The sequence below is a fragment of the Saccopteryx bilineata genome, chromosome 9 (genome assembly GCF_036850765.1).
Source record: "Saccopteryx bilineata isolate mSacBil1 chromosome 9, mSacBil1_pri_phased_curated, whole genome shotgun sequence".
Taxonomy (NCBI): domain Eukaryota; kingdom Metazoa; phylum Chordata; class Mammalia; order Chiroptera; family Emballonuridae; genus Saccopteryx; species Saccopteryx bilineata.
Window position 1 is genome coordinate 40,585,688 of NC_089498.1, and position 25,755 is coordinate 40,611,442.

The 25,755-nt window shown below is 43.6% G+C and overlaps 1 protein-coding gene across 2 annotated transcripts in view; it reads left to right on the forward strand.

Moving 5' to 3' along the window:
• ZCCHC14 (zinc finger CCHC-type containing 14) overlaps positions 1-25,755 on the forward strand; it is an 82,388-nt gene that overhangs the window by 29,960 nt on the left and 26,673 nt on the right. For both annotated transcript variants that reach the window (XM_066243055.1, XM_066243056.1), the window contains exons 2-3: positions 8,874-8,997; positions 21,168-21,241. In XM_066243055.1, the coding sequence (XP_066099152.1) occupies positions 8,874-8,997; positions 21,168-21,241 (198 nt within the window). The remainder of the gene's footprint in view (positions 1-8,873; positions 8,998-21,167; positions 21,242-25,755) is intronic.

The window sequence follows — 25,755 nt, forward strand, 5'->3', positions numbered from 1 at the left end:
TTAGATTATATGACACCAGCTTGCTAATAAGTGTGTTGAAGAAGTTCGTCTTTTCAAGTATCCTATCATTTCACTCATGTGGAATCTAATGAACAGAATGAACTAACAAGCAAGATAGAGACCGACTCAGAGCAGGGTGACAGCTGTGGGGGGTGTACAGTGAGGGGGGTGGAGGGGTTGAGCAAAAAAAAGGACAAAAAAGAAACTCAGAGATATGGACAGCAGTGGTGATTGTGGGGGACGGATGGTGGAGAAGGATTTGGGGGCATGAATGGTGATGAATGGAGACTTGACTTATGGGAGTGAACACACAATACAGTGTACAGATGATGTGTTGTAAAATTGTGCACCTAAACCTGTATAATTGTGCACCTAAACCCAGTATTACCCCAAAAAATAAATTTTAAAAAACTGACCAGGCGGAGGTGCAGTGGATAGAGCGTCAGACTGGGACACAGAGGGCCTAGGTTTGAAATCCCGAGGGCGCTGGCTTGAGCACGGGATTATAGGCATGACCCCATGGTTATTGGCTTGAGTACGGGGTCACTCGCTCTGCTGTAGCCGTTTCCCCCCTTCCACCCCCGCTTCAAGGCACATATAAGAAAGCAATTGATGAACAACTAAGGTGCCACAATGAAGATTTGATTCTTTTCGTCTCTCTCCCTTCCTCTCTGTCGCTATCTGTCCTCACTTTCTCTGTCTCTGTTGCAAAAAACAAAAACAAAACCGTGAAGTTTGTCTTTAAGATCCTGTTTTTAGTATAATTGGCTTTATTTGCAATCCTGTGTATTTTATGCATTTAACACATATTTCTAGGAGAGTCAGTAGGCTTCATCAAACAGCTGTAGGTTTTTGTTTTGTGTTTGATTTTCTTAAAAATTTTATTTATTGATTTTAGACCAGAGGAGGAGTGGTAAGAATCGACTCATAGTAGTTGCTTTTAGTATGTGCTTCGACTGACTGGGCAAGCCTGGGGTTTTGAACCAGCAACCTCATCATTTCAGTTCAATGCTTTATCTGCTGTGCCACTAGAGGTTAGGCGCTCCCCCCCCCCCCCCAGAAAGTTAAAAACCTTGCTTTGGTGCTTATTGCCATTTTGGGAGCTGTTTTAAATGCCTTTTAGTAGCATGAAGTGAGGGTGACTTTTGGAGACTGACGGCTCCAGTCAGCTTATTTGTCCGTGTTTGGGGTTCTTCCTTAGCCCACTACATGTTAGCACAGGGGTTGGGAACCTATGGCTCGTGAGCCAGATGTGGCTCTTTTGATGGCTGCATCTGGCTTGCAGACAAATCTTTAATAAAAAATAATAATGTTAAAAATATAAAACATTCTCATGTATTACAATCCATTCATTTTCTACCGCTCATGTTCATGGTTGCAGGTGGCTGGAGCCAATCACAGCTGTCCTCCGGGACAACACCAAATTTTTATTGGATAATGCGTAATGTGCACGAGTTGTTGTATGGCTGTCACAGAATTACATTTTAAAATATGTGGCGTTCATGGCTCTCTCAGCCAAAAAGGTTCCCGACCCCTGTGTTAGCACATCCCACTTGGATAACTTTAAGTGATTTTTAATGAAATAGATTTTTAATAATTAAGACTCCTCTAAAAATTGTGGTTCTGGTCCATAAATTTTTTTTTTCTTTTTCCTTTTTTTTTTTTTTTTTTTGTATTTTTCTGAAGCTGGAAACGGGGAGAGACAATCAGACAGACTCCTGCATGCGCCCGACCGGGATCTACCTGGCACGACCACCAGGGGGCGACGCTCTGCCCACCAGGGGGCGATGCTCTGCCCCTCCGGGGCATCGCTCTGCCGTGACCAGAGCCACTCTAGCGCCTGGGGCAGAGGCCAAGGAGCCATCCCCAGCGCCCAGGCCATCTTTGCTCCAATGGAGCCTTGGCTGCGGGGAGGGGAAGAGAGAGACAGAGAGGAAAGAGGGGTGGAGAAGCAAATGGGCGCTTCTCCTATGTGCACTGGCCGGGAATCGAACCCGGGTCCCCCGCACGCCAGGCCGATGCTCTACTGCTGAGCCAACCGGCCAGGGCCTTTTTTCTTTTTCTTATTCTGAAGTTGGAAACAGGGAGGCAGTCAGACAGACTCCTGCATGTGCCCGACCAGGATCCACCCGGCATGCCCACCAGGGGGTGATGCTCTGTCCATCTTGGGGCGTCGCTCTACCACAATCAGAGCCATTCTAGAGCCTGAGGCAGTGGCCACAGAGCCATCCTCAGCGCCTGGGCAAACTTTGCTCCAATGGAGCCTTGGCTGCGGGAGGGGAAGAGAGAGACAGAGAGGAAGGAGAGGGGGAGGGGTGAAGAAGCAGATGGGCACTTCTCCTGTGTGCCCTGGCCGGGAATCAAACCCGGGACTCCACGCCAGGCCGACACTCTACCACCGAACCAACCGGCCACGGCCCCCATAAATTTTTTTTTTAAGGGCAGGGCAGGGATGGGGTGTGGGGTGAGAGGGAGAGAAATGAATGGAGAGAGATGAGAAGCATCAGCTTGTAGTTGTTTGTTGACTGCTTCTCATACATGCCTTGACCAAAGGGCTCTAGCCAAGCCAGTGACCCCTTGCTCAAACCAGTGACCTTGGGCTCAAGCCAGTGACCATGGGATGCTGTCAGTGTTTCCATAGTTAAGCTCAATCTGGTGAGCCTGTGCTCAAGATGGCAATCTTGGGGTTTTGAACCTGAGACCTTAGCATCCCAGGTCAGTGCTCTATCTACTGCCCCACCACCAGTCAGGCTGGTCCATGAATATTAAAGTGAATTTTAAACACAAAGCTTTAAAGTAGCCTGTGTAATGCTACATCTCTTTCATAAGATTCATGGACTGAGGAGGAGTATAAATATCTGAGGGAGAGAATTAGTGGGAGTCAGTGCTGTCTAACACATGCCCGCCTTCTCTGTACCTTACCACGGAAGGGGTCTGAGTTCATCTGATCTAATTCTTTACACAGCACTGGATTTTTTACGTCTTGCTTAAAAAGAGGGTGTGAATCTTCTGACCATGGCAAGCTCCTTTATCTTGAAAAACTCTTGCAACTTTGGTACCCCTGGTAGCTGGTTAGAAATGCAGAATCTCAGGCCCCACCATAGACCTTTTTGAATCAGATCTTCATTTTAACAAGATCTGGAAGGGTTTTTGCATATTAAAGTTTGGAAGCAGAGGCCTAGTCTAGGCCTGTTTAAATAGAGATTTAAACAGCTGTAATAATCAGAGGGTTGGCTCTCTCAGAGCCAAGGTGTGAGCTTTAGAGTCCAGGTGGTGGGACTTTAGAGCCCATTACTGTCTTTCTAGATGTGTGGTGAATGTCAGACCAAAATCATTTTCTTGGCAGAAGCACAGAATAGAGTGTGTGCCTTGTGACGAGTAGCACATTTTAGAGTCTGATTTCATTCATGGCCTAAGCTTTGTCAGTCCTTTATTGGACTTGATGCAGTACTCTAGTGATTGTGTAGAACATAATTTAGATAATAGAAATTTTACCTTGAAATAGATTTGGGTAGTTGTTTTTTGTTTGTTTGTTTGTTCTGGTTAGGTTAATTCTGAATTTCATTAAAGTTTGGTGATACAGTCATGTATTTTACAGAGACATATTAAGTGACTATTTCTTTTCAGGCACTGTTTGAAGTACAGAGAATACAGCAATGAACAAAACAGACAATAAGTCTCTGCCTCACTAAGCTTCAAGAAGGCTTTGCTAAGAAGATGACATTTGAGTGTAGATGGGACAGCAGTGAGGGGGTCATTCCAGGCAGAGGGCACAGCTAGGGCGTAAGCCTCCAGGCAGAATGTGGCTGCTGAGTGTCCTGTCGTGTCACCCCCCCCCCCCCATGGCTGCAGTGGAGCAGAGTGGAAAAGTGGGAGCTCTGAGACGGCAGGAACCAGGCCCTTGTAGCTCATAGGAGAGGCTGACTGAAGATGCAAAGAATGGTTAGCTACCGGGGTACATACTGAGTATTCGTTTAAAAATAAAGCAAGGGCCTTGCATAAAAAAGGACTTTAAACTTATTGGGTAACATCCATCAAGGTTGAGTTGGGCTCTGTCTTTAAAGAGCATTTTCTCATTACCTTCCTCAGCAGTAGCAGAAAGCGACATTTGGAACTGATCAAGTCTTCATTGTCATGCACATCTAGCTGATGACTGGAGCTCTGCTGTAAGTGTGAGTCAGAGAGCATCTGAGTTGAATGTGTAGGTCACATGGGCAAAATTAACTTAACCAAAAATAACCCCAAAATACAGCATTTCTGGGAAATGCAAGCGAAGACCGCTTTTAGTGTAAACAAAAGAGCCAAGTAAAAGATAAGGGCTTTATGAAAAAGTGAACATTTGAAAAACTAAGAAGAGATGCTTTGAGAGAAATATACCAAGGTAAACAAATATTTCTTTTCTAGTGATAATTTTAAAGAATTCTTTCATGGATTTATGTCATATGCAATGCATTTTTTTTTTTTTAAGAGAGAAAGAGAAAGGAAGGGAGAGAGATGAGAAGCATCAAGTCATGGTTGCTTCACTTCAGTTGTTCATTGATTGCTTCTCATATGTACCTTGACCTGGGGGCTCAAGCCAAGCCAGTGACCCCTTGCTCAAGCCAGTGACCTTGAGCTTTAAGCCAATGACTTTCTGTCTCAAATCAATGACCATGAGATCATTTTGATGTCCCCATGTTCAAGTCGACAACCCCGTGCTCAAGCTGGCAACCTTGGGTTTTCAAACCTTGGACCTCAGCATCCCAGGTCAACACTCTATCTACTTTGCCACCACTGGTCAGTCAATGTATATGTTTTGATAGGGTAACTCAGGTTTTTCCCCCCCCCCTTTCTCTTTGTAGCATGGCAAATCGTTTTATACCCTTTAATTTTTCCTGTTAATTCTCAGAAGGAACTTCCTGTTCTCTCTGGGTTTTCTCTTGACTTTGCTGAGAATTAACAAGATCATGGTGATGATACATAAACCTGGATGTGGGGCTGTCAGTGATTCACACCTGGCTGCAATTAGAATCACCTGGGGAGTTTAACTCACAAAACAAAAGAAAACCACAACTAGTGTCCCTGCCCCACTCCAGAACTTCTGACTTAATTAGAGTGTGTCGGACTTCGCGTTGGTGTATGTTCTTCCAGTGCCTTGGGGGTTCCTTGTGCAGCCAAGATTGAAAACCGCCCTTTTGGTCCAACTCTCTTTATTTCATAATCTGTGTTCTCCTGGCTACAGTATTAAATACATTAAACATCATGACTATAGTACATTCTCCTCTACTCACCCTTTGCCTTCCTCTGTCCTCCTCTCTGCAGGCTAAGAGTTGGGATGCTGGTTTTCTTTGGCTGTTGGGGATGTTTCAGAATGGGCAAGCAGTATGTGTAGAGAACGCAGCAGTCATGTGTATGTGAGCTCAAGGTGGGAGAGGTTTGTCACTAATCTAGACAACTTGGCCACTTCTTAGGACCAAGATTTAGAATTACTTATCAGGGTAGCTAAGAGAGCATTGGGGTTCATTTAAGTCAGGCCAAGTAGGATGGAATCTGCTGTGGTTTATTATATAGTGATAAACGTCAACTTCCTGAGTTGTTTCCCATAGTAATATAACTGTTGGAACTAAAAATTTTGTTTTTTTTTTTAGTAATTCCTTGATACTCATTGGTTCTGTTATGTTAATAGGAAAGAAGTTCATTTCTGGAGTTCTCTGACCATGGAACACTAAAAGAAACCGCCAAATCTAAAGGAAACAATCCAATTTAGTTAAATTAAGTGATTTAAAATTTAATTGTTTTGATAACTAACATCTTAATAATGTTATTGAAAGAATTGACCTTTTGAGGGAGTATTGGATTGATAGGGGCATTTCTTGAGTTACATTAACTTCCAGATTACTTAGACTTGTGATGAGTTCCTTTTCTTGCGTGGTCATGTAGCACAGGACAGGTCCTGTGCTGTGCGTGCACATTGAGACTTGACTGCACAAAGCAGGGAAGTCTTTCTGCTCCTAGTGGCTTTGACAAAGGTAGGAGGAGAGTTTGTTGTGTACCTGGCATGTGGTCTTACTGCAGTTTTCTGTGCATGATTGATTGGATGTTGTTCTGCATTTAATGTGGTAAACGCTAGCTCTGCCCTGGAGGAGTGGGAGCCATCTTCATCATCTCTTCCCAATTCCCTGCTTTGACCTCTGCTCCTGTCTCTGCCTCAGTGCCCTCATCTCTGTCTAGACCTTTATGTGGGTGATGGGGTCTGTGCTTACAATGCCTTACAGGTTTTTTTGATTAGCTCCCACCTAATCTCTAGGTAGTGAAGTGAACTAATGAGAATGAAGGCTAGAGAACTCAGGAATCTGTACTGTATCAAGTCAGCTCTTTATCAGAATCAGGACCAAAAGCCACTCTCCTTTTCCCCTTTACTATGTGTATAGTGTAGTGTTTCTCTCTACCTGTTAAAACTCATGCCTTTTTTGATAAACTTTAAAATCTTGACTTTCCTCTATTCTTTGAATTTTTTTTTTTGTTTGTATTTTTCTGAAGCCGGAAGTGGGGAGAGACAGACAGACTCCTGCATGCGCCCAACCGGGATCCACCTGGCCCGCCCACCAGGGGGCGATGCTCTGCCCCTCCCGGGTGTCGCCTGTTGTGACCAGAGCTACTCTAGCGCCTGGGGCAGAGGCCAAGGAGCCATCCCCAGCGCCCGGGCCATCTTTGCTCCAATGGAGCCTCGCTCCAGGAGGGGAAGAGAGAGACAGAGAGGAAGGAGAGGGGGAGGGGTGGAGAAGCAGATGGGCACTTCTCCTGTGTGCCCTGGCTGGGAATCGAACCCAGGACTTCTGCACGCCAGGCCGACGCTCTACCACTGGGCCAACCGGCCAGGGCCTATTCTTTGAAATTTTGACATACATTTAGTTGTGACTCTGAAGAAGTTAAAGCATTGGTCATTTTTTCTTCCAAATCCTACAAGTCATAAATATATTTTGGCTCTAAAATTTTTAAATACAAAGTTGTTATTAAGGGGGAGGGGAAGTTACTGCATCCTTCTTATGCCACTCAGGAAAGTCTCCTCTCCTTCTCCTCCTCCCACCTTTCTCCCTCCTCGCTCCTCCTTCTACCTTCCACTCCTTCCTCCCTCCTCCTTCCTTTCTCCTCCTTCCTTTCTCCTCCTTCCTCCCTCCTCTCATTCCTCTGTTTACTAGAGGAAGAAGGGTTTCCCATATTCTTCCAGGCTCTTTTACAATTTATTTACACACAAATACATTTACTTTTAACCAAAGAAGAGAAGGGGAGGGGATGGTACTTTGTGGTTTATTTTATTTTATTTTTTAAGAGAGAAAGACAAGAAGGGAGAAAGAGGAGGAGAGGAGATATGAGAAGCATCAGCTCATAGTTGCTTTACTTTTGTTGTTTATTCATTGCTTCTCATACTTGCTTGACTGGGGGGGATGGCTCAAGCCAGCAATGTTGAGATCATATCAATGATTTCACACTCAAGCTGGTGATCCCATGCTCTAGCCAGCAGTCTCAGGGTTTCGAACCAAGGCCCTCGGTGTTCTGGGTTGATGCTCTATGCACTCTGCCACCACCAGATAGGCTGTGGTGTGCATTTTAATTTTCCTATATGTTGACGAGCTTTCATGGTGGTTTTATGACTGTACGTAGTTCATCTGGATGCACTGTTGGTGATTTGGTTGGGTCTGTATTGGTAGCTGTTGAAGATGTTTTCAGCTTTTTGCTATTAGAAATGCTGCTGCTGGTCTTGGTGGGTTGGTTCAGCAGTAGAATATTGATCCAGCATGTAGAAGTCCTAAGTTCGATTCCTGGTTGGGGCACATAGGAGAAGCAACCATCTACTTATCCCCTTACCTCCCCCTTCTTGCTCTCTCTCTTCTTCTGCAGCCATGGCTCAATTGATTTGAGCACATTGGCCCCGGGTGCTGAGGAATGCTCTGTCCAGCATCCTCCTCAGGTGCTAAAAATAGCTTGGTTGCCATGTGGAACCTGGTTGAGGTGCACATAGGAGTCTATCTCCCCTACTTTCACTAAAGAGAGAGAGAGAGAGAAAGAGAGAGAAAGAGAAAGAAAGAAAGAAAGAAAGAGAAAGGCTACTACAGCAAGAGAGTAGTGTCTGTGGTTCCACCGCTCCCCCTCTCCTTCCTCTCTGTCTCTCTCTTCCCCTCCCGCAGCCGAGGCTCCATTGGAGCAAAAAAAGATGGCCCGGGCGCTGGGGATAGCTCCTTGGCCTCTGCCCCAGGCACTAGAGTGGCTCTGTGTTTGCTTAATCCCATGTTTGCTTAAGGTTCTCTGGGCTGTTTTTTTTTTTTTTTTTTTTGTATTTTTCTGAAGCTAGAAACGGGGAGGCAGTCAGACAGACTCCCGCATGCGCCCGACCGGGATCCACCGGCACGCCCACCAGGGGGTGATGCTCTGCCCATCCGGGGCATCGCTCTGTCGCGACCAGAGCCACTCTAGTGCCTGGGGCAGAGGCCAAGGAGCTATCCCCAGCGCCCGGGCCATCTTTTTTTGCTCCAATGGAGCCTCGGCTGCGGGAGGGGAAGAGAGAGACAGAGAGGAAGGAGAGGGGGAGCGGTGGAGAAGCAGATGGGCGCCTCTCCTGTATGCCCTGGCCGAGAATCGAACCTGGGACTTCCGCACGCCAGGCCAACACTCTACCACTGAGCCAACCGGCCAGGGCCTCTCTGGGCTGTTTTTAAATTTCAGTGAGTAGTAGATTGGTGAAAGTTTTGTCTTTCACAGGAGGTGCTTTTATGACATGTTTTATAGAAAAATTTGAAACTATACTAAACATAAATGACTTAAATAACCATGAATATCATTCCATATGAATCAAATGGAAGAAAATAGTAAGATGATTATATTTTTGTCCCTTTTAGGTCACTCCAAGAACCGAAACCCCTGTCACCAGTGTCAGTAATAGCTTGGAGCATGCACTGCGTACATCAGCACATTCCACTGAGGAGTCACTGCCCAAGAGGACTGTAGGAAAACACTCCAAAGGTGAGTCGGTCCACCTGCAGGGTTGAAGGGAAGGAGTTGTACTAGAGCTTAGAAGGAAGATCTTGCTATGGTCTTTTGTTAAATGCTTTCAGATCTTTCATAAACACTAGTAGTCATAGTAAGGTATATTATTTTTCTAAATTCTGTAAGTTAATACCTGAATGTATCTTGGCTGTTAAAATCTCAAATATTGATGTTTATTTAGGGGGGGAAAAACAAAAGTTGTTACACCCTCCTCCCCACCACACACCAAAATGAGTCCTAAATTCTAGAGCTGCACTATCCTCAAGAACTTCATATAATAGAATGTTCTGTAACTGCACTAACTCAGTCACCACCAGCCACATGTACCTTTTGAGCACTTTTGAAACGTGGTTTACGCAACTAAAGACCTGAAATTTTATTTTTTCCCCATTGCGGTTGTAATGGCATTTGCAGTAGTTTAGTGTGGCCCACAGATGCCATTATTGGGCAATGCAGTTTTGGACTTGATGTTGGGCACATGTCAGATGAAGCTGTGAGCCTTGATTCTCACATGCCTGACTTTTGCAGCCAACTGGACAGGCACAGAATTGGTTTGCAGTACAGTTGATTAACTGTGTGAAGGTGGGAGAGACTTCCCAGGAGAGTGAAGCTGATGTGTAGGACTAGGTGGCTCGACAGTGAAGCTCAAGTCTGCAGAGTTGTCGGAATGGTCAGGATGACCCCGACTTGGATGGTCATCATGAGGCCCTAGAGAGCATTCCCTCCCTCACTCAGCTGTCTTTGTTCCTTCCCCCTTTTGTTTGTGTGTCTCCTAGAACTGAGTTGTGCTAAGGTGGGAGTCATGCTTGCTTGGTTTGTGTTTTTTGTTCTTCATCTAACTCCTGTCTCAGGCACAGAGCTTTGTACCTCACAGATGCTTAGTAAAGACTTTGTTTTTAAAATAGAGCCCCATTTTTATCTTGGCCTGTGGTGGTGCAGTGGATAGAGCATTGACCTGGAGTGCTGAGGTTGTCAGTTTGAAACCCTGGGCTTGCCCGGTCAAGGCACATGCAACAAGCAATCAATGAACAACTAAAGTGAAACAACTATGAGTTGATACTTCTCTGTAAAATCAATAAATAAAATGTTAAAAAATAAAGCCCCATTTTGACAAGACCATAGTGAGCCAAGCCACTTATCCTTGACTTGGGTCATATGCTGGATATGTCTGTGTTCTAATCCTACATAGTGTTTATGTATATGTCACCATGTTATGGTATTTTTCTTTTTAGGTGAGAGGAGGGGAGATAGTGAGGCATATTTCTACAGGCAGTCCAACCGGGATCCACCTGGCAACCCCATCTGGGGTCAGTGCTTGGATACCAAGCTATTTTTAGCACCTGAGGCTGACCGGTTCAGACCAGCTGAGTTTTTCCTCAGCACCTGGGGCCACACTCGAACCAGTCAAACCACTGTCTGCGGAAGGGGAAAAGGGAGGAGGGGAGAAGCAGATGGTCGTTTCTTATGGCTGTCCTGACTTGGAATCGAACTTAGAACGTCCATATGTGGGGCTGAAACTGTATCCACTGCTTCTGGCCAGGGCCTGGTATTAAAATGAAATCCTTATAGCAGCCCTGGGAATGCAGTCAGCTTGTTTTATATACTCCACTCCGGGGACCATCATTTTCAGGATGCAGCTGGGCCTCAACTCAGTCATAGACACTTTCTCCCCTAAAAGTACTCTTGTCCTTTTCCATCCTGTGTATCATCTGGGGAGCAGTGTCTCTGGCAGGGTGTTGCTCCCTTTTTCTTCCGACCGTCCAGCATAGAACCTGTGCCCTGTACCCTCCTGATCAGAAGGCCTTGCCTCTTCTTCACCACAGTATTTTTTTCTCAAGACATAATTATCAAGAACCCCTTACCCCCCTTATTTTTTAAGTGAGAAGGGGGGGATATTGTGAGGCACACTTCTGCATGGAATCTACCCAGGATCTACCTGGCAACCCCATCTGTGGCTGATGCTCCAGTAGTGAGGTATTTTTAGCACCTGAGGCTGATGCACTCCAATGGAGCTATCCTCAGCATCTCAGGTCACGCTTGAACCAGTCAAGCCACTGGAGAGGGATAGAAGGGTGAGAGGGAGGAGGGAGAAGCAGATGGTTGCTTCTCCTGTGTGCTCTGATGAACCTGGGAGGTCCATATACAGGGCCAACACTCTTATCCACTGAGGGCCCCCTCATTCTTTTAAAAAATATAATTGCACAATATGTGGTTATTTTCTCTGTCACTCTTTTGTTTGTGTGTGTTGGTGTCCAGAGAGATGGTGAGCCAGCTTTAGTAGCACCTGTGCCAGAACATCATTAATTATCTGCAGGTTATAGTTTCTTTCATCCAGAAATTGGCAAGCAAGTTAACTTGGTTTTATTAGTCACACTTCTCACAATATTCTTTGGGGTCCCTAGGTTATTGCTATTCTAGAAGTCTGAAGTCACTTGAAGTATTATTATAAAGTTTTCTCATTGTCTGGTCACCCACCTGTGTTTTGGTTTTTCTTTGCTTATTTGGAAGTCTTCACTGATAGAGCTTATAAAAAGTTCAAACTTTTCCATTTCTTTTGTGTAAAAGCTTAGGGGTTAGTAGTTAGGACAGTCTGAAACCCTGACTGCTCTGGTCAGACTTACTGCATAGACCAGGGGTCCCCAAACTTTTTACATAGGGGGCCAGTTCACTCTTCCTCAGACCGTTGGAGGGCCGGACTATAAAAAAAAACTATGAACAAATCCCTATGCACACTGCACATATCTTATTTTAAAGTAAAAAAACAAAACGGGAACAAATACAGTATTTAAAATAAAGAACAAGTAAATTTAAATCAACAAACTGACCAGTATTTCAATGGGAACTATCGGCCTGCTTTTGGCTAATGTGATGGTCACTGTCCGGTTCCATATTTGTCACTGCTAGCTGTAACAAGTGATGTGACATGCTTCCGGAGCTGTGACATGTGCGTCCTGCGTCACTGGAAGTAGTACTGTACGTGAGCGATGCTGCGCTTTGCGGCGCCACCACATACAGTACTCCACATACAGTACTCACTGACCACCAGTGAAAGAGGTGCCCTTTCCGGAAGTGCAGCAGGGGCTAGATAAATGGCCTCAGGGGGCCGCATGCGGCCCGCGGGCTGTAGTTTGGGGACCTCTGGCATAGACTAACCCACAATCTTCCTTAGAGCTTTGTGGTGTCTCCGTTATACCTAATTAATTCTAAAAATAATTCCACAAATTAAAAATTATTTTAATTCTAAAAATAATTCCCATTTTACCAATGGAAGAACTGAGTCACAGATAAGTAACAGATAGGTAAAGCTGGGATTTCAACCCAGAGCTAATGCTTTCACTACTTATGTTAGACTGAATAAGGCAGAAGATGAAAATCAAGGTGGTGGTGCTTAAAAGGACATACTAAAAAGTGAAAGTATTACTGTTTTCTACACTATTTATTGTAAAGACTTTTGAGAGAGAGAGAGGGAGATGGACAGATAGGAAAGGAGAGAGATGAGAAACATCACCTTGTTATTGCCTTAGTTGTTCATTGATTGCTTTCTTTTTTTTTTTTTTTTGTATTTTTTTGAAGTTGGAAATGGGGAGGCAGTCAGACAGACTCTCGCATGCACCCGACCGGGATCCACCCGGCACGCCCACCAGGGAGCGATGCTCTGCCCAGCTAGGGCGTTGCTCTGTTGCAACCAGGGTCATTCTAGCACCTGAGGCAGAAGCTATAGAGTCATCCCCAGCGCCCGGGCCAACTTTGCTCCAGTGGAGCCTTGGCTGCGGGAGGGGAAGAGAGAGACAGAGAGGAAGGAGAGGGGGAGGGATGGAGAAACAGATGAGCGCTTCTCCTGTGTGCCCTGGCTGGGAATCGAACCCGGGACTCCTGCACGCCAGGCCGACGCTCTACCACTGAGCCAACCGGCCAGGGCCAGATTGCTTTCTCATATGTGCCTTGACCGGGAGGCTCCAGCTGAGTTAGTGACCCCTTGCTCAAGCCAGCAACCTTGGGCTTCAAGCCAGTGACCTTTGCTCAAACCAACAATCATGGGGTCACGTCCATGATCCCATGCTAAAACCTGCGACCCCACAGTCAAGCTTGTGAGCTGGCGACCTCAGGGTTTTGAACCTTGGTCCTCAGTGTCCCAGGCCAATGCTCTTATCTCCTGCACCATAGTCTGGTCAGGCTATTGTAAAGATTTTCAAGTACTGGTGTAAAGAGAACACTATAGTAGTTGCCCACTTCTGGCTTCAACAACAAGTAGTTGACTGTGTATTTTTTTTTGAGGCCTTGAGTTTCTCAGGAATGTTGTGCAGGACTGTTGCACACACATTGGGAAAGCTCTGAGTCTTCCTAAAGCCACACACTCATATTTTTTATTATTACAACTTAGGGGGACGGTTATAATGTATATGGTGAGGTAGAAATTACTTTTAATAATATTCTAAGTGAAAGAAGTTCTGTAACTTTTTTCTCTGGCCTTTGAGTAGTTATTTTTTTTTTTTTGGTATTTTTCTGAAGCTGGAAACGGGGAGAGACAGTCAGACAGACTCCCACATGCGCCCGACCGGGATCCACCCGGCACGCCCACCAGGGGCGAGGCTCTGCCCAGCAGGGGGCGATGCTCTGCCCCTCCGGGGGGTCGCTCCGCCACGACCAGAGCCACTCTAGCGCCTGGGGCAGAGGCCAAGGAGCCATCCCTAGCGCCAGGGCCATCTTTGCTCCAATGGAGCCCCGGCTGCGGGAGGGGAAGAGAGAGACAGAGAGGAAGGGGGGGGAAGGGTGGAGAAGCAAATGGGCGCCTCTCCTGTGTGCCCTGGCCGGGAATCGAACCCGGGTCCCCCGCACGCCAGGCCGACGCTCTACCACTGAGCCAACCGGCCAGGGCTGAGTAGTTATTTTTAAAATTATCGTTTTATAAGACAGTTGAAAGAATTTCATTGAATTTAACAGGAAATCGTTTACCAGAAGTTCTAAAACCTTTTGGTCTCAGAACCCTTTTGCTGTATTAAAAATTGATTCCAAAAAGCTTTTGTTTATGTAGGTTATATCTATAGATATTTTAGCATATTATAGTTTAAAACAGATTTTTTAACCTAAAGAAATGCTTTTTTGTGTGTGCCACTGAGGTTTTTTGTCATGCAGCATTTTTCTGATAAAAGGTAACTTAAAAACTACACTAAAAGTCATGTACTTTTGGTAAAACAAAGCTCAACCCAGAGTACTAGAACATGAATTCTAATAAGATAAGAATTACAATAAAACCTAAATTTTAAAATACTAGTAATATCTTTTTTCCTTGGGTTGTATTGGGAATTCTAGTGTACATTTGGAATTGAGAAGACTTGATAATTTTAATTTCCCTATTGCCTCTTTATTCAACATTTTGTTATGAAGACTTTCAGACAAAGTAAAGTTCAAAGAATTTTTTTTTTTTTTGTATTTTTCTGAAGTTGGAAACGGGGAGGCAGTCAGACTCCCGCATGCGTCCCACCGGGATCCACCCGGCACGCCCACCAGGGGGCGATGCTCTGCCCATCTGGGGCGTTGCTCTGTTGCAACCAGAGCCATTCTAGTGCCTGAGGCAGAGGCCACAGAGCCATCCTCAGCGCCCGGGCCAACTTTGCTCCAATGGAGCCTTGGCTGTGGGAGGGGAAGAGAGAGACAGAGAGGAAGGAGAGGGGGAGGGGTGGAGAAGTAGATGGACACTTCTCCTGTGTGCCCTGGCCGGGAATCGAACCTGGGACTCCCGCATGCCAGGCCGACGCTCTACCACTGAACCAACTGGCCAGGGCCAAGTTCAAAGAATTTTACAGTGAATCACTACCACCTAGATTTCACAATTTCATTTTACTTTACTTGCCACTCCCTTATCTGTGCATCTCTCCTTTCATCAAGACATTCCATTTTTTGATGCATTTCCAAGTGAGTTGTTAACCATTGGAGTAGTTATTCCAACCTGACATAGTTGTCATGTATGATCATGTGTGCTGTACACCCACAGTCTAGTTCCTGGAAGAAAAGCAGGTTCTCTGTGACTCCTGAGCCCTGCATCCTGACTCAGTATCCTCTGCTCTGAAGCTGCTCTCATAGAAGGTCACAAATGACTCCTTGGGTGACAGGTGGGCTTTTATCTTCATCTAGCATTTGTGATCACCCCCCTCTAGACTTTGTCCTCCCCTGGTGTCTTTTCATTTTTTAAATTGTGGAATATCAGACATACACAGCATTGGTGTGGCATGCTCCACAGGTCTGACACCACACTGGCCTGGTTTTTCTCCTGCCTTTCTGTTCGCTTTTGTTTTCTTTGCAATTCTTTCTTATGCTCCTTAAACAACAGTGTTGTCTAGGCTCTTTTCTGGTCCCCCAGTTAACACTGTCCGAGTAGTCCTTTCTGAGCCTGTGCTGAAGCCACTGTCCATCTTTTGATGACCTCAGATCTGTGAGTCCAGCTAAGACCCTTCTCCTGAACCTCAAATCCTTATGAACCCACCAGTCGTGGGCTATTTCCACCTAGATGGTTCATTGGTACCTCAGTCAGTATGCCTAGAATGCAACCACTACTTTTATTTGCCACTCGCTAAAGTGAGTTTCCAAAATTCATAATTGATAACAGTGTTTAGGTATCAATCTTGGGCAAAATCTGGAAGTCCATGAGAGTTCTCTTTCCCTCTTTGAGGGGCCTCCGCCCTCACAGTCCTGGCAGGTCTTGCCCTGTAAAGCTGTCCTGGTTTCTTATCACTGGACCTCCATGCTGGTTCAGGCCTCCATCTTCTCTGCCACCTCTGGGTTCACCTCTCCAGCTCGTTCTCTGAGCAGGGACCTGTGCATCATGTTGAATGATGGTCCCCTATTTAGGAAGCCTGTCAGCAGCACTGATGGCACCAACTTATGTCATACAGCACTGACCACCACCAGGTGCCACCCTACAATTTGCATATGTTTACCTACTTGATGCCACAGCCCCATGAAGTAGGAACTATTATTATTTTTTTGTTCACAGATTAAATAGCTGCTCAAGGTCACTGAGCTGGAAAATGTCACGTTTCAGACTGAGCCCATTTGACTGCTGTGAGCCTGTGGATATACCTTGACCTGCAGGGAGGTTCAAGTTTCTCTGTGTGCCTATTGTGGAGTTGGTGGGCTGGTCCCTTGCCTCTTTGTGACTGTCTTCCCCTCTCTGCATAGGTCTCCTGTAGCCCCTTTCTTTGTGTCCTGGCTTCTGCTGTGACTGAACCTCCTCAAACACTGTGTGCTGTCATTCCTGGGCCTGGGTCACCATGTTGCTCTACCCAGATGAACTCTTTCCTTTGTAGCCTAGCTCAAGCATTACCACTTGAGCTGGTAGTTTATCTATCACTTATGGCTGGTACTGTGCAAAATACAGATCAATGCTAAAGAAAACGTTTGCCTTGATACATAAATAAGTGAAGTTCCGCAGGCTCCAAAATTCAAGGGTCTTATCCCTAACCACTCAAATGAAAAATGTTTTCTGTTTTTACTATTTTAGAAATATCTTTTTTTTAGTGTTGTTGTGTTTTCTCAATTATGCACTATTGTTTCTATCTGTTTCTGGAGAACTAACAAATCAAACATTGAAAGGTAGCTAGATGATAAAAAAAAAAAAAGATCAGGAAAATATATGATGGGGTTCTTAACTATAACATGATATAGATCCTAAAAAGATGTAGACAAGAAGGATCAGCTTAATCAGTGTAGTAGTGACTGTTCATAGTATAACAGCCCCTGAAAGAAGAAATGCTTCTAAAAATTACCCCATTCACACAGCCAGGTAAGTGAGGGTGAGAAAGGAAGTTGATACGTTAGGAACATTATTCTTCTACTGCAATTTTTAAGAATACAGCTTTTCAATTTTTAAATGAAAACTAGATTTCAGTAATAAAACTTTAAAGTAGTAAGCATCTTAAATGTTATTCTGATTTAGTTTATTTCAAGTATCAAGGACTTGAGTTTTACTGTATAGAACTTAGGAGAAGTAGGAGTTTGTGCTAGAAAGTAATTTTTAAAGTCTTTTCCCTCAATCATAAATAATACCCTCTTTACTATGATTTATTTTAGTGTAGTTTTGGTGACTTTTGAAGTTGTTTCTTGTTTTGGGGCATATAGAATTAAACTACTTAATAAAGATACATCAAGTAAAAGACACCTTTGGCAGAAAACTACCAGCCACCCAGTTTTTTCCGGAAGACTTAAGAAAGGGAAAATGGTTCAAAAGAGTGGCTCATTCTTGGAACATATTAAAACCATCATCTATAGGTGTCTTGTAAGCACTGATATGACAGTTGGCTCTTGTAAATTGTTTGAAGACACTGGGTAGTGAAGGTGGCCCTCAGGCTGTGGCAGTTTTATCCAGGAGCTCCCTAGGCTGATGTGTTCCTGGTCCTGGCTTTGGCACCTGCTTGCTGTGGGCTCTTGGTCAGTCACTGTCCTAAACCGTCTGTGACTTTTCACCAGCCTCCGTCCCCATGTAGTTGCCTGGTTCTGCTTCAGGTCTTATAGCCGTTTGCCTGGGTTTTTAGTACTTCACATTTGTTCTTTCTCTTCTATACAAACTTCTCTCCCTCTTGTTTCAGTTATATTTATTAGTGTATTGGCTTTAAAAATTAAATGTTGATTTAATTATAAAAACAGTTTAATGCAATTATACACTTATTAAAGACTGTATGATCTAACATGTTAGTAAGATTTGAGCATTTCTAATGTGCATCTTGAATGAAGAAAAGAAAAAAAGTTTGAAAAAACAAAATTTTAAAAGGAAAAAGTATGTTGCCCTTTTCTTTCTCATCTCATGGTCTAGCCTCATATTCTTTTGTCCCAGCTGCATCTGTCCTATGTAGACATGCCTATGCACAGTCTAGACCCCAACCCTGTTTCTCCTCATTCTCCAGGTATCTCCCAGATGGTGTTCCTGTCCTTCCCAGTCCACCAGAGGGCTGTGACTGACTGTCCCCAACCACATAGAAATGTGCCCTTTCAGTCTTTTAAGTCTTTCTAGTTAATACAAATGTTGTCTTCAGAGTTGCCTTTCACTCTGTTCTGTTCCTTCTGGTAATGGATTGATATCTTAGCTCCTAAAATTCACACATTTGCTGTCCCCTTCAGAAAGTAGTGGGACTGCTGTGTGATAGATGGCACAGTCTGCAGGACTGGCCGGGGGTGAGAGGGAAAGGAGCTCATTTTATCTACCAGTAGACTTTAAATAGATTGCAAATAAATATTTGTATGCATATAGATTTATACTTTAAAATTATGAAACCACATTACGGAAATTTGGGGGAAGCTACCCATAATTTCACCACCAGTCAATTATTCCTATCAGTTTTGATCATTTGTTTTTAGTCTGTTCTTCTTTTACATTTTAAACAACTATAATCATGTTTCACATACAATTTATAATCTTTCAGTTGATATTATCAGTGTTTTATTTTATTATGGTTTTGTTTTTATAATTATGGTCTTGAATATAGCTCCAAAATGGAGAGCATTCTTAAACATCTTTGAAACCTCATTAAACATCCCACATTAACCTCGCCCTCCACATTAGCCATCGCCACTACTGATACACAGAAAATCATTCCATTCCAGCAAGCTCCCTTTCTCTCATTTTCAGAGTCCTGTGTGATGGCGGGTGGTGTTTTGAGAGAGGGCAAAATGGAGAGGATGTCACTGGGAGTAAACTCGCAGAACTTTTAAACCATTTATTTGGTCTGGAGCTGCACTTGTGACAAAATCCACTGCAACAGCTCCTTGTATGGGATGGAGGCACTGACTGAGGGAGCTGGCACAAAGCACCATGTCGGTTGGCCTGATGCTTTTGAAGAGTCCTCACAAACATTTCAGTTTTGGAATTCAAATGCCTCTTTTATTTGAAAACAGCTGAATAATGTTCATCTGATTTTCACATTTTCCTGTCCAGATATGAGTCACTTCCTGCTTTCAGGCCAGATGAGGTTTTTTGTTTTTGTTTTTGTTTTTCCTTTTTTTCCCCCTAAATCCTAATAGCACTCAGTTCTGGGACATTTAGGTAAACATTGGTGTTCTGTGGCCATGGAAAATGTTGACTACATTTTTCTGGATGCATTGACTTTATATAATCTAATGTTTAAAAAGGTTAAATATCTAAATTAGTGTGATGTCATTGTGGGTAGGGTTTTAAAAATATTGGTCAGGGAAACAAAACTGTATTTGCTAACAGTCTAAGGAAGTCAGACAGGAACAGTGAGTAGTTTGAGTGAAAATAAGGAGATGTACAACCTCTAAATGTGGTGTTTCCTTTGTTTTGCTAGAAAGGAAGGAAACGTCCTTATTTTTTAGAGTAATTCCTTTTTGTAACGTGCTGTTTTAAACTTAAAATACTCTAAACCAACTGCATATTGACCATGATGCAACTCTACAAAATTAGGGAGGTTTATGAGATGATAATTTAGCAAGTGAAGGGTCTTTTCTCTATTAGACCATAACTTGTGTGAGTACAAAAACCCACCTGTTCTGTTCATTGCTATATTCCCAACCCCTAATATAAGACCTGGTCGACAACAGGAACTTCATAAATCATGTTGGTGAATGAACGATTGTTGGTTTAGAGCAGGGCTTAGCAAAATTTTTTTCTGCAAGGATCCAGAGAGTAAATATTTCGGGCTTTGGGAGGCATACGGCAGCTCTACTGTTGTGGGGTGGAAAGCAGCCATTTATGATATGTAAGCAAATGGTGTGGCTGTGTGCCAATAAAACCATTTACACAAACAGGTGGAGGACAGCCTGTAGTTTGCCAGCCCCTAGCTTAGAACAGCACTGCCCAGTAGAACTGTCTGTGATGACTGAATGTTCTGTGTCTATGCTGTCCAGTGTGGTGGCTACTAGCCCCATGTGGCTATTGAGCATTTAGAATGTGGTTAGTGCAACTGAGCAATTAGATTTTAATTTTACTCAATTATAATTAATAAAAATTTAACTAGTCGCATGTGGTTAGTGGCTACAGTATTGGTGGTGCAGGGCTAGAACCTTCCCCAAAGCATGTTGCATGGAGCAGTGCATTTTCTCTGGGATGTTCATACATGTTACTGTAAGAAAGAGATCTGTGGTCAGAAGGATTGGGGACTTGTTAATAAAAAGACTTATTTTGTTGCGGGACTTCTCAGAGCCTTAGTATTCTGATGTGCATGGACAGTCTACAAGAAGGAGTTTTCCATATTTTCCTTCAAACTTTTTGATCGTGAAGGTTTTTGGGAGTGGCCCTGAACATGTTACAGAACTGGTGTTCCTTGGAGAAGACTTTGGGAAACATTGTGTGGCAGCCCAGGAGAATGAGAATGCAGGATTTGTAACAGTAGTTTTGATAAGTTCTGTAGAAGTCTTCATAGAATACTGCTATGTGTCTTGTAAAACTAGTGAAAAGTAATGGAAGAAGGTATGTCTAATGTATCATTTTATTTTTGAGGAGGAAAAAAATGTGCCCATGTATATGAGAAGGGTGGTATAAAGAGACTGATGACTTTAGAACTCTATCTGTACTGGTAGTTTGTCCTTTTTTTGTCATTGTCCATCTGTACAGCCAGTCTGAAAATCATCACTATGTTTTTTTAGAGGCAGTATTAGGAATTTCTTTTTTAACTGCTGCCCTATTCACTGCCAGCCTTGCCCTGTCAGAGAAGGATGAGACCGTGCTCTGTTGACGAGAAGATCCAATAAGAGGCTCTGCGCAGCTGTGTCTAAAACAGTAACAGTGGAAAACGTTGAACATTAGTTTTTCAGAAATTGGAACAGATCACATAACTAATTTTCAGTAATGATTAGAGTTCATACTCTTGTGAATTCAAATAAACTTATGTTCTCTTTTCAAGCACTGCTCTCTTCCTTTTCTATGATTTGTATTTATTTTTGCCTGTTTTTATTGCTTTACTTTTAAATTCACCCTCCATTCCTGAGCATGACAGCTTTTTGCCTTCCTCTTAAGTTTCTCATTCCAGGTGAACACACCGCAGAAGATACTGAGCAGCATTGGGCATTGAAAGCCTTATTTTGAAAATTGCTAAACTATAAAATGCTAAAATGATATGTACTTCAAGGTTTTATTTCATTTTTATAATTTTGTTTGTTGTTTGTTGTTTTTGTGTGTTTTTTTTTTTTTACTTTTACAGTGAGTGTTGAAAAGATAGACCTGAAGGGATTATCACACAAAAAAAATGAAAGAAATGTTGAATGTTCCTTTGAGGTAAGATGCTAAGTTTTTTTTCCCTTTTCTCCTCTAAGGGATAGGAAGGAAATATAGTACTTACCATGAATTGATAGTTTTATTTACCTAAATAAAAGATGGGGTTTTTTTTGCAAAGCACTGCCATTGCTGTGGGATATAGATAGAAAGCTAAGACTAGGCCGTGGGTGGGCCACTCCCAGGACTGAGCTTGTTGGGCTTCGGCCTGTGGGGTGCTCACTCCCTGAACTCAGTGGCTTCTACGAGGGGGAGGGATCTGGGCTCTGGAACGGCCTACAGTTTAAAGTCCAGTTCTGTCCTTGTTAGCCATATGACTGAAGACAAATGCTGAACTTCTTGCCCCCGCACCTCCAGGCAATAAAGGAGACGAGGGTTTGGAGGAGAATTAAATGGACAGCCTCATCAGAGCACTTGGCACATGATCTGGATATAGTGAAAGCCTGCAGATAAAAGCTGTTCTCCTCTACCCAATAGATCAGTGGTCCCTAACCCCCGGGCCATGTGCCGGTACCGGTCCATGGGCCATTTGGTACTGGTCCGCAGAGAAAGAATAAATAACTTACATTATTTCCATTTTATTTATATTTAAGTCTGAACGATGTTTTATTTTTAAAAAATGACCAGATTCCCTCTGTTACATCCGTCTAAGACTCACTCTTGACACTTGTCTCGGTCACGTGATACATTTATCTGTCCCACCCTAAAGGCTGGTTCATGAAATTATTTTCTGACATTAAACCGGTCCGTGGCCCAAAAAAGGTTGGGGACCACTGCAATAGATGACAAGTTTCTTGGTCTGTATGGTGAACATTCTCCAGACTGACATGCTCAGCTGCTGGTAGTTGGTTACTTAAGTTGGCTAAAGTGGAGAATCATGAAAATTGAGACATACTATATATTAAGGTTAGACATCCTCAGTAACGGTGGCTTGAACAACATTGGAGTATACAGGGAGGCGACCTAGTGTGGGTATGGCGCTTATGTTCTCTAGAATTCTCAAGGTCCATGCTCCCTCCAGTTGACTACTTTGATATCTTTAGGAGGGAAACCTTAGCCTCATGGCCCAATATGGCAGCTAAGGCTCCTTGTTCATTCCATGTAACAAGAGGCAGGATGAAAAGAAAGGAAAGCTTTCTTTTTCTTGTAAAGGATATACCTAAAGCAGCTACTAGACATTTTTTATGTTTTATTGACCAGAACTTAGTTTCTAGGTCCCACTTAGCTGTGGAAGTTGCTGGGAAGTTAATTTGTGTGGCCATACCCCTGAGGTTCTGTTACTTGCCCAGCATGTTAATGTGAGGTTCTTCTTTGACCATGTGCCTTAATACTGATTGATAAGGACAGCCTGCCTTCTGTATTACTGGGGAATGTTTTCAGGAATAAAAGCTTCTGCTTAGTATCTAGCATGTATACTAAGCATAGTTTACTAGTTAGTGTCTAGTATAAATATACTATGTCAATTTACTAGTTAGTATCTAGTATATATACTGTGTCATTTTACTAGTTTTTCAAAAAGTGTAGCTACATCAGAATACTTTAAATACTTCTACTAAAAGAATAAAATCTTCATTTGATTTGGGTGGTTCTGCATTCTGAGTATCAGTTGTTAAGCTATAGATACCTTTTCAAAATACATGGGAAGACTTATGTTAGGTTTTGGAGGTTGTTAAATCTTGAGACTAGAACCCAAACTTCAGCTACCAGAGAACTTCAGAATCCCAGTGTCTTCTAGGCCTAGTTGGCATTGGGAGCTCAGCAAGTCCTCAGACCCTGGACATGTCGTCTAGTCCACTCCACTTTCTGCCTTTTGCTGTTAAGTGTTCCCTGAGGGGCTCCTGGAGGCTTCATTTGCCTTCATAGGGACTGCTCATTCAAGAAACTGCTGAGCGTGGAATGTGTCTGGGGTGGTTGACTCCTCATGGCCCTTGATTTACCCATCTTCAATCCTGTTACTTGTTGGAGGGAATTGGGCTTGTGCAGCATGATATGCAGAAACTATATACAACACAACTGCCTGTAGCTACTGGCTAAAGAAATGAGCTTTGGCAAAATAGATACCTGGCCTTTCACAGCCTCTTGGAGGAGGAGGGGATTATGACCAGGAGAGAGAGGCAGCAGCAGACTGGTGAGGTGGGGACTTGTGCCCTGAGTCCTCTGAAAGCAAACTGGACAACTCCAAAAGGAGCCTAGAGCCATTGGCCTTTCAGGCAGTTCACAGTTCTGAGGTTGCCACACTAAACTAGGGATTATTGCTTGGTGTGGACACTGATGACTGTCACATGGCGTTAGATTTAAGATGCTTTTACTCCAAGACAATCTATTCGATAAATGATGTTGGGAAAATTGGACAGATAACCTTCAAAAAAATTAAACTAGCCCAATTGGTGGTGGTGCAGTGGATCAAGCATCAACCTGGAACGCTGGGGTCGCTGGTTTGGGACCCTGGGTTTGACTGGTCGGGGCGCATGTGAGAGTTGATGCTTCTTGCTCCCCCCCCTCTTCTCTCTCTCTCTCTCATCTCTAAAATGAATAAATAAATAAAAAAAAGAAAAAAATTAAACTAGACCACCACCATACACCATACACCATACACAAGAACAAACTCAAAATGGATTAAAGACTTAAATATAAAACTATAAAAATTATAGAAGAAAACATAGGCAGTAAATTCTTAGACATTTCTTATAGCAATATTTTTAAAGCTATATCGCTTCAGGCAAGAGAAACCAGGAAAAAGATAAAGAAATGGGACTTCATCAAATCAAAAAGTTTTTGCACAGCAATCAACAAAATGGAAAAACAGTCCACTGAATGGGAGAACGTATTAACCAATACATCTGATAAGGGGTTAATATCCAAAATTTATAAAGAACTTATAAAACTCAACACCAAACAATCCAATTAAAAAAGGGGCAAAAGACCTGAATAGACTCTTTCTTTCTTTCTTTCTTTCTTTCTTTCTTTCTTTCTTTCTTTCTTTCTTTCTTTCTTTCTTTCTTTCTTTCTTTCTTTCTTTCTTTCTCTTTCTTTCTTTCTTTCTTTCTCTCTCTCTCTCTCTCTCTCTCTTTCTCTCTTCCTCCCTCCCTTTCTTTTTCCTTCCTTCCTTCCTTCCCTCCCTCCCTCCCTCTTTCCTTTCTTTCCTTTCTTTTTCTTCCTCCCCTCCCCTCCCCTCCCCTCCCCTCCCCTCCCCTCCCCTCCCCTCCCCTCCCCTCCCCTCCCCTCCCCTCCCCTCCCCTCCCCTCCCCTCCCCTCCCCTCCCCTCCCCTCCCCTCCCCTCCCCTCCCCTCCCCTCCCCTCCCCTCCCCTTCTTTCCCTTCCTCTTCTTTCCCTTCTTTCTTTCTTTTCCCAAAGTTAGAAGTGGGGAGGCAGTCAGACACCTGCATGCGCCCAACTAGTATCCACCTGGTATGCCCACCAGGGAGTGGAGCGATGCTCTGCCCATCTGGGTTTTTGCTCCATTGTGGCCGGAGTCATTCTAGCTCCTGGCACGGAGGCCATGGAGCTGTCCTCAGCGCCCAGGCCAACTTTGCTCCAGTGGAGCCTTGGCTGCAGGAGGGGAAGAGAGAAGAAGGAGAGGGGGAAGGGTGTAGAAGCAGATGGGTGCTTCTCCTATTTGCCCTGACCGAGAATCGAACCCAGGACTGCCACACACTGGGCCAATGCACTACTACTGAGCCAACTGGCCAGGACCTGAATAGATACTTTTCTAAGGAAGAAATACAGATGTCCAATAGACATATGAAGAGATGCTCAATGTCACTAATCCTCAGAGAAATGCAAATTAAAACCCCAATGAGATATCACCTCACATCTGTCAGGATGGCTATCATCAATATATCAGCACACAACAAGTGTTGGCAAGAGTGTGGAGAAAAGGGAACCCTTATGCACTGTTGGTGAGAATGCAGATTGGTACAGCCACTGTGGAAAGCAGTATGAAGTTATCTCAAAAAATTGAAAATGGAACTGCTTTTTGACTCTAAGAAGCCTGAAACACTAATAATTTCAAAGAATATATGTATCTCTATGTTAATTGCAACACTATTTACAATAGCCAAGATCTGGAAAGAGCACAAGTGTCCATCAATAGATGAGTGGATTAAAAAGTCATGGTACATTTACACAGTGGGATACTACATGACCATAAAAAAGAAGGAAATCTTTTTGTGACAGCATGGATGGACCTGGAGAACATCATGCTAAGTGAAATAAGTTAGAGAAAAAACAAGTAACATGATTTCACTTGTATGTAGAATCTAATGAACAAAATGAACTAACAAGCAAAATAGAGACAGATTCATACATACATAGAGAGCAGGCTGACAGCTATGAGGGATGGGGGTGGCAGGCAAAGGGATAGAGCTAAAAAGGACCAAAAAAACCTCTCCTGGATGTAGATAACAGTGTGGAGTAGGGGTGAGGAAGGAACACATGGAGTCATAAATGGTAATGGATGAAGACTTAACTTGAAGATCTGAACACACAATACAGTGTACAGAGATGTGTTGTAGAAT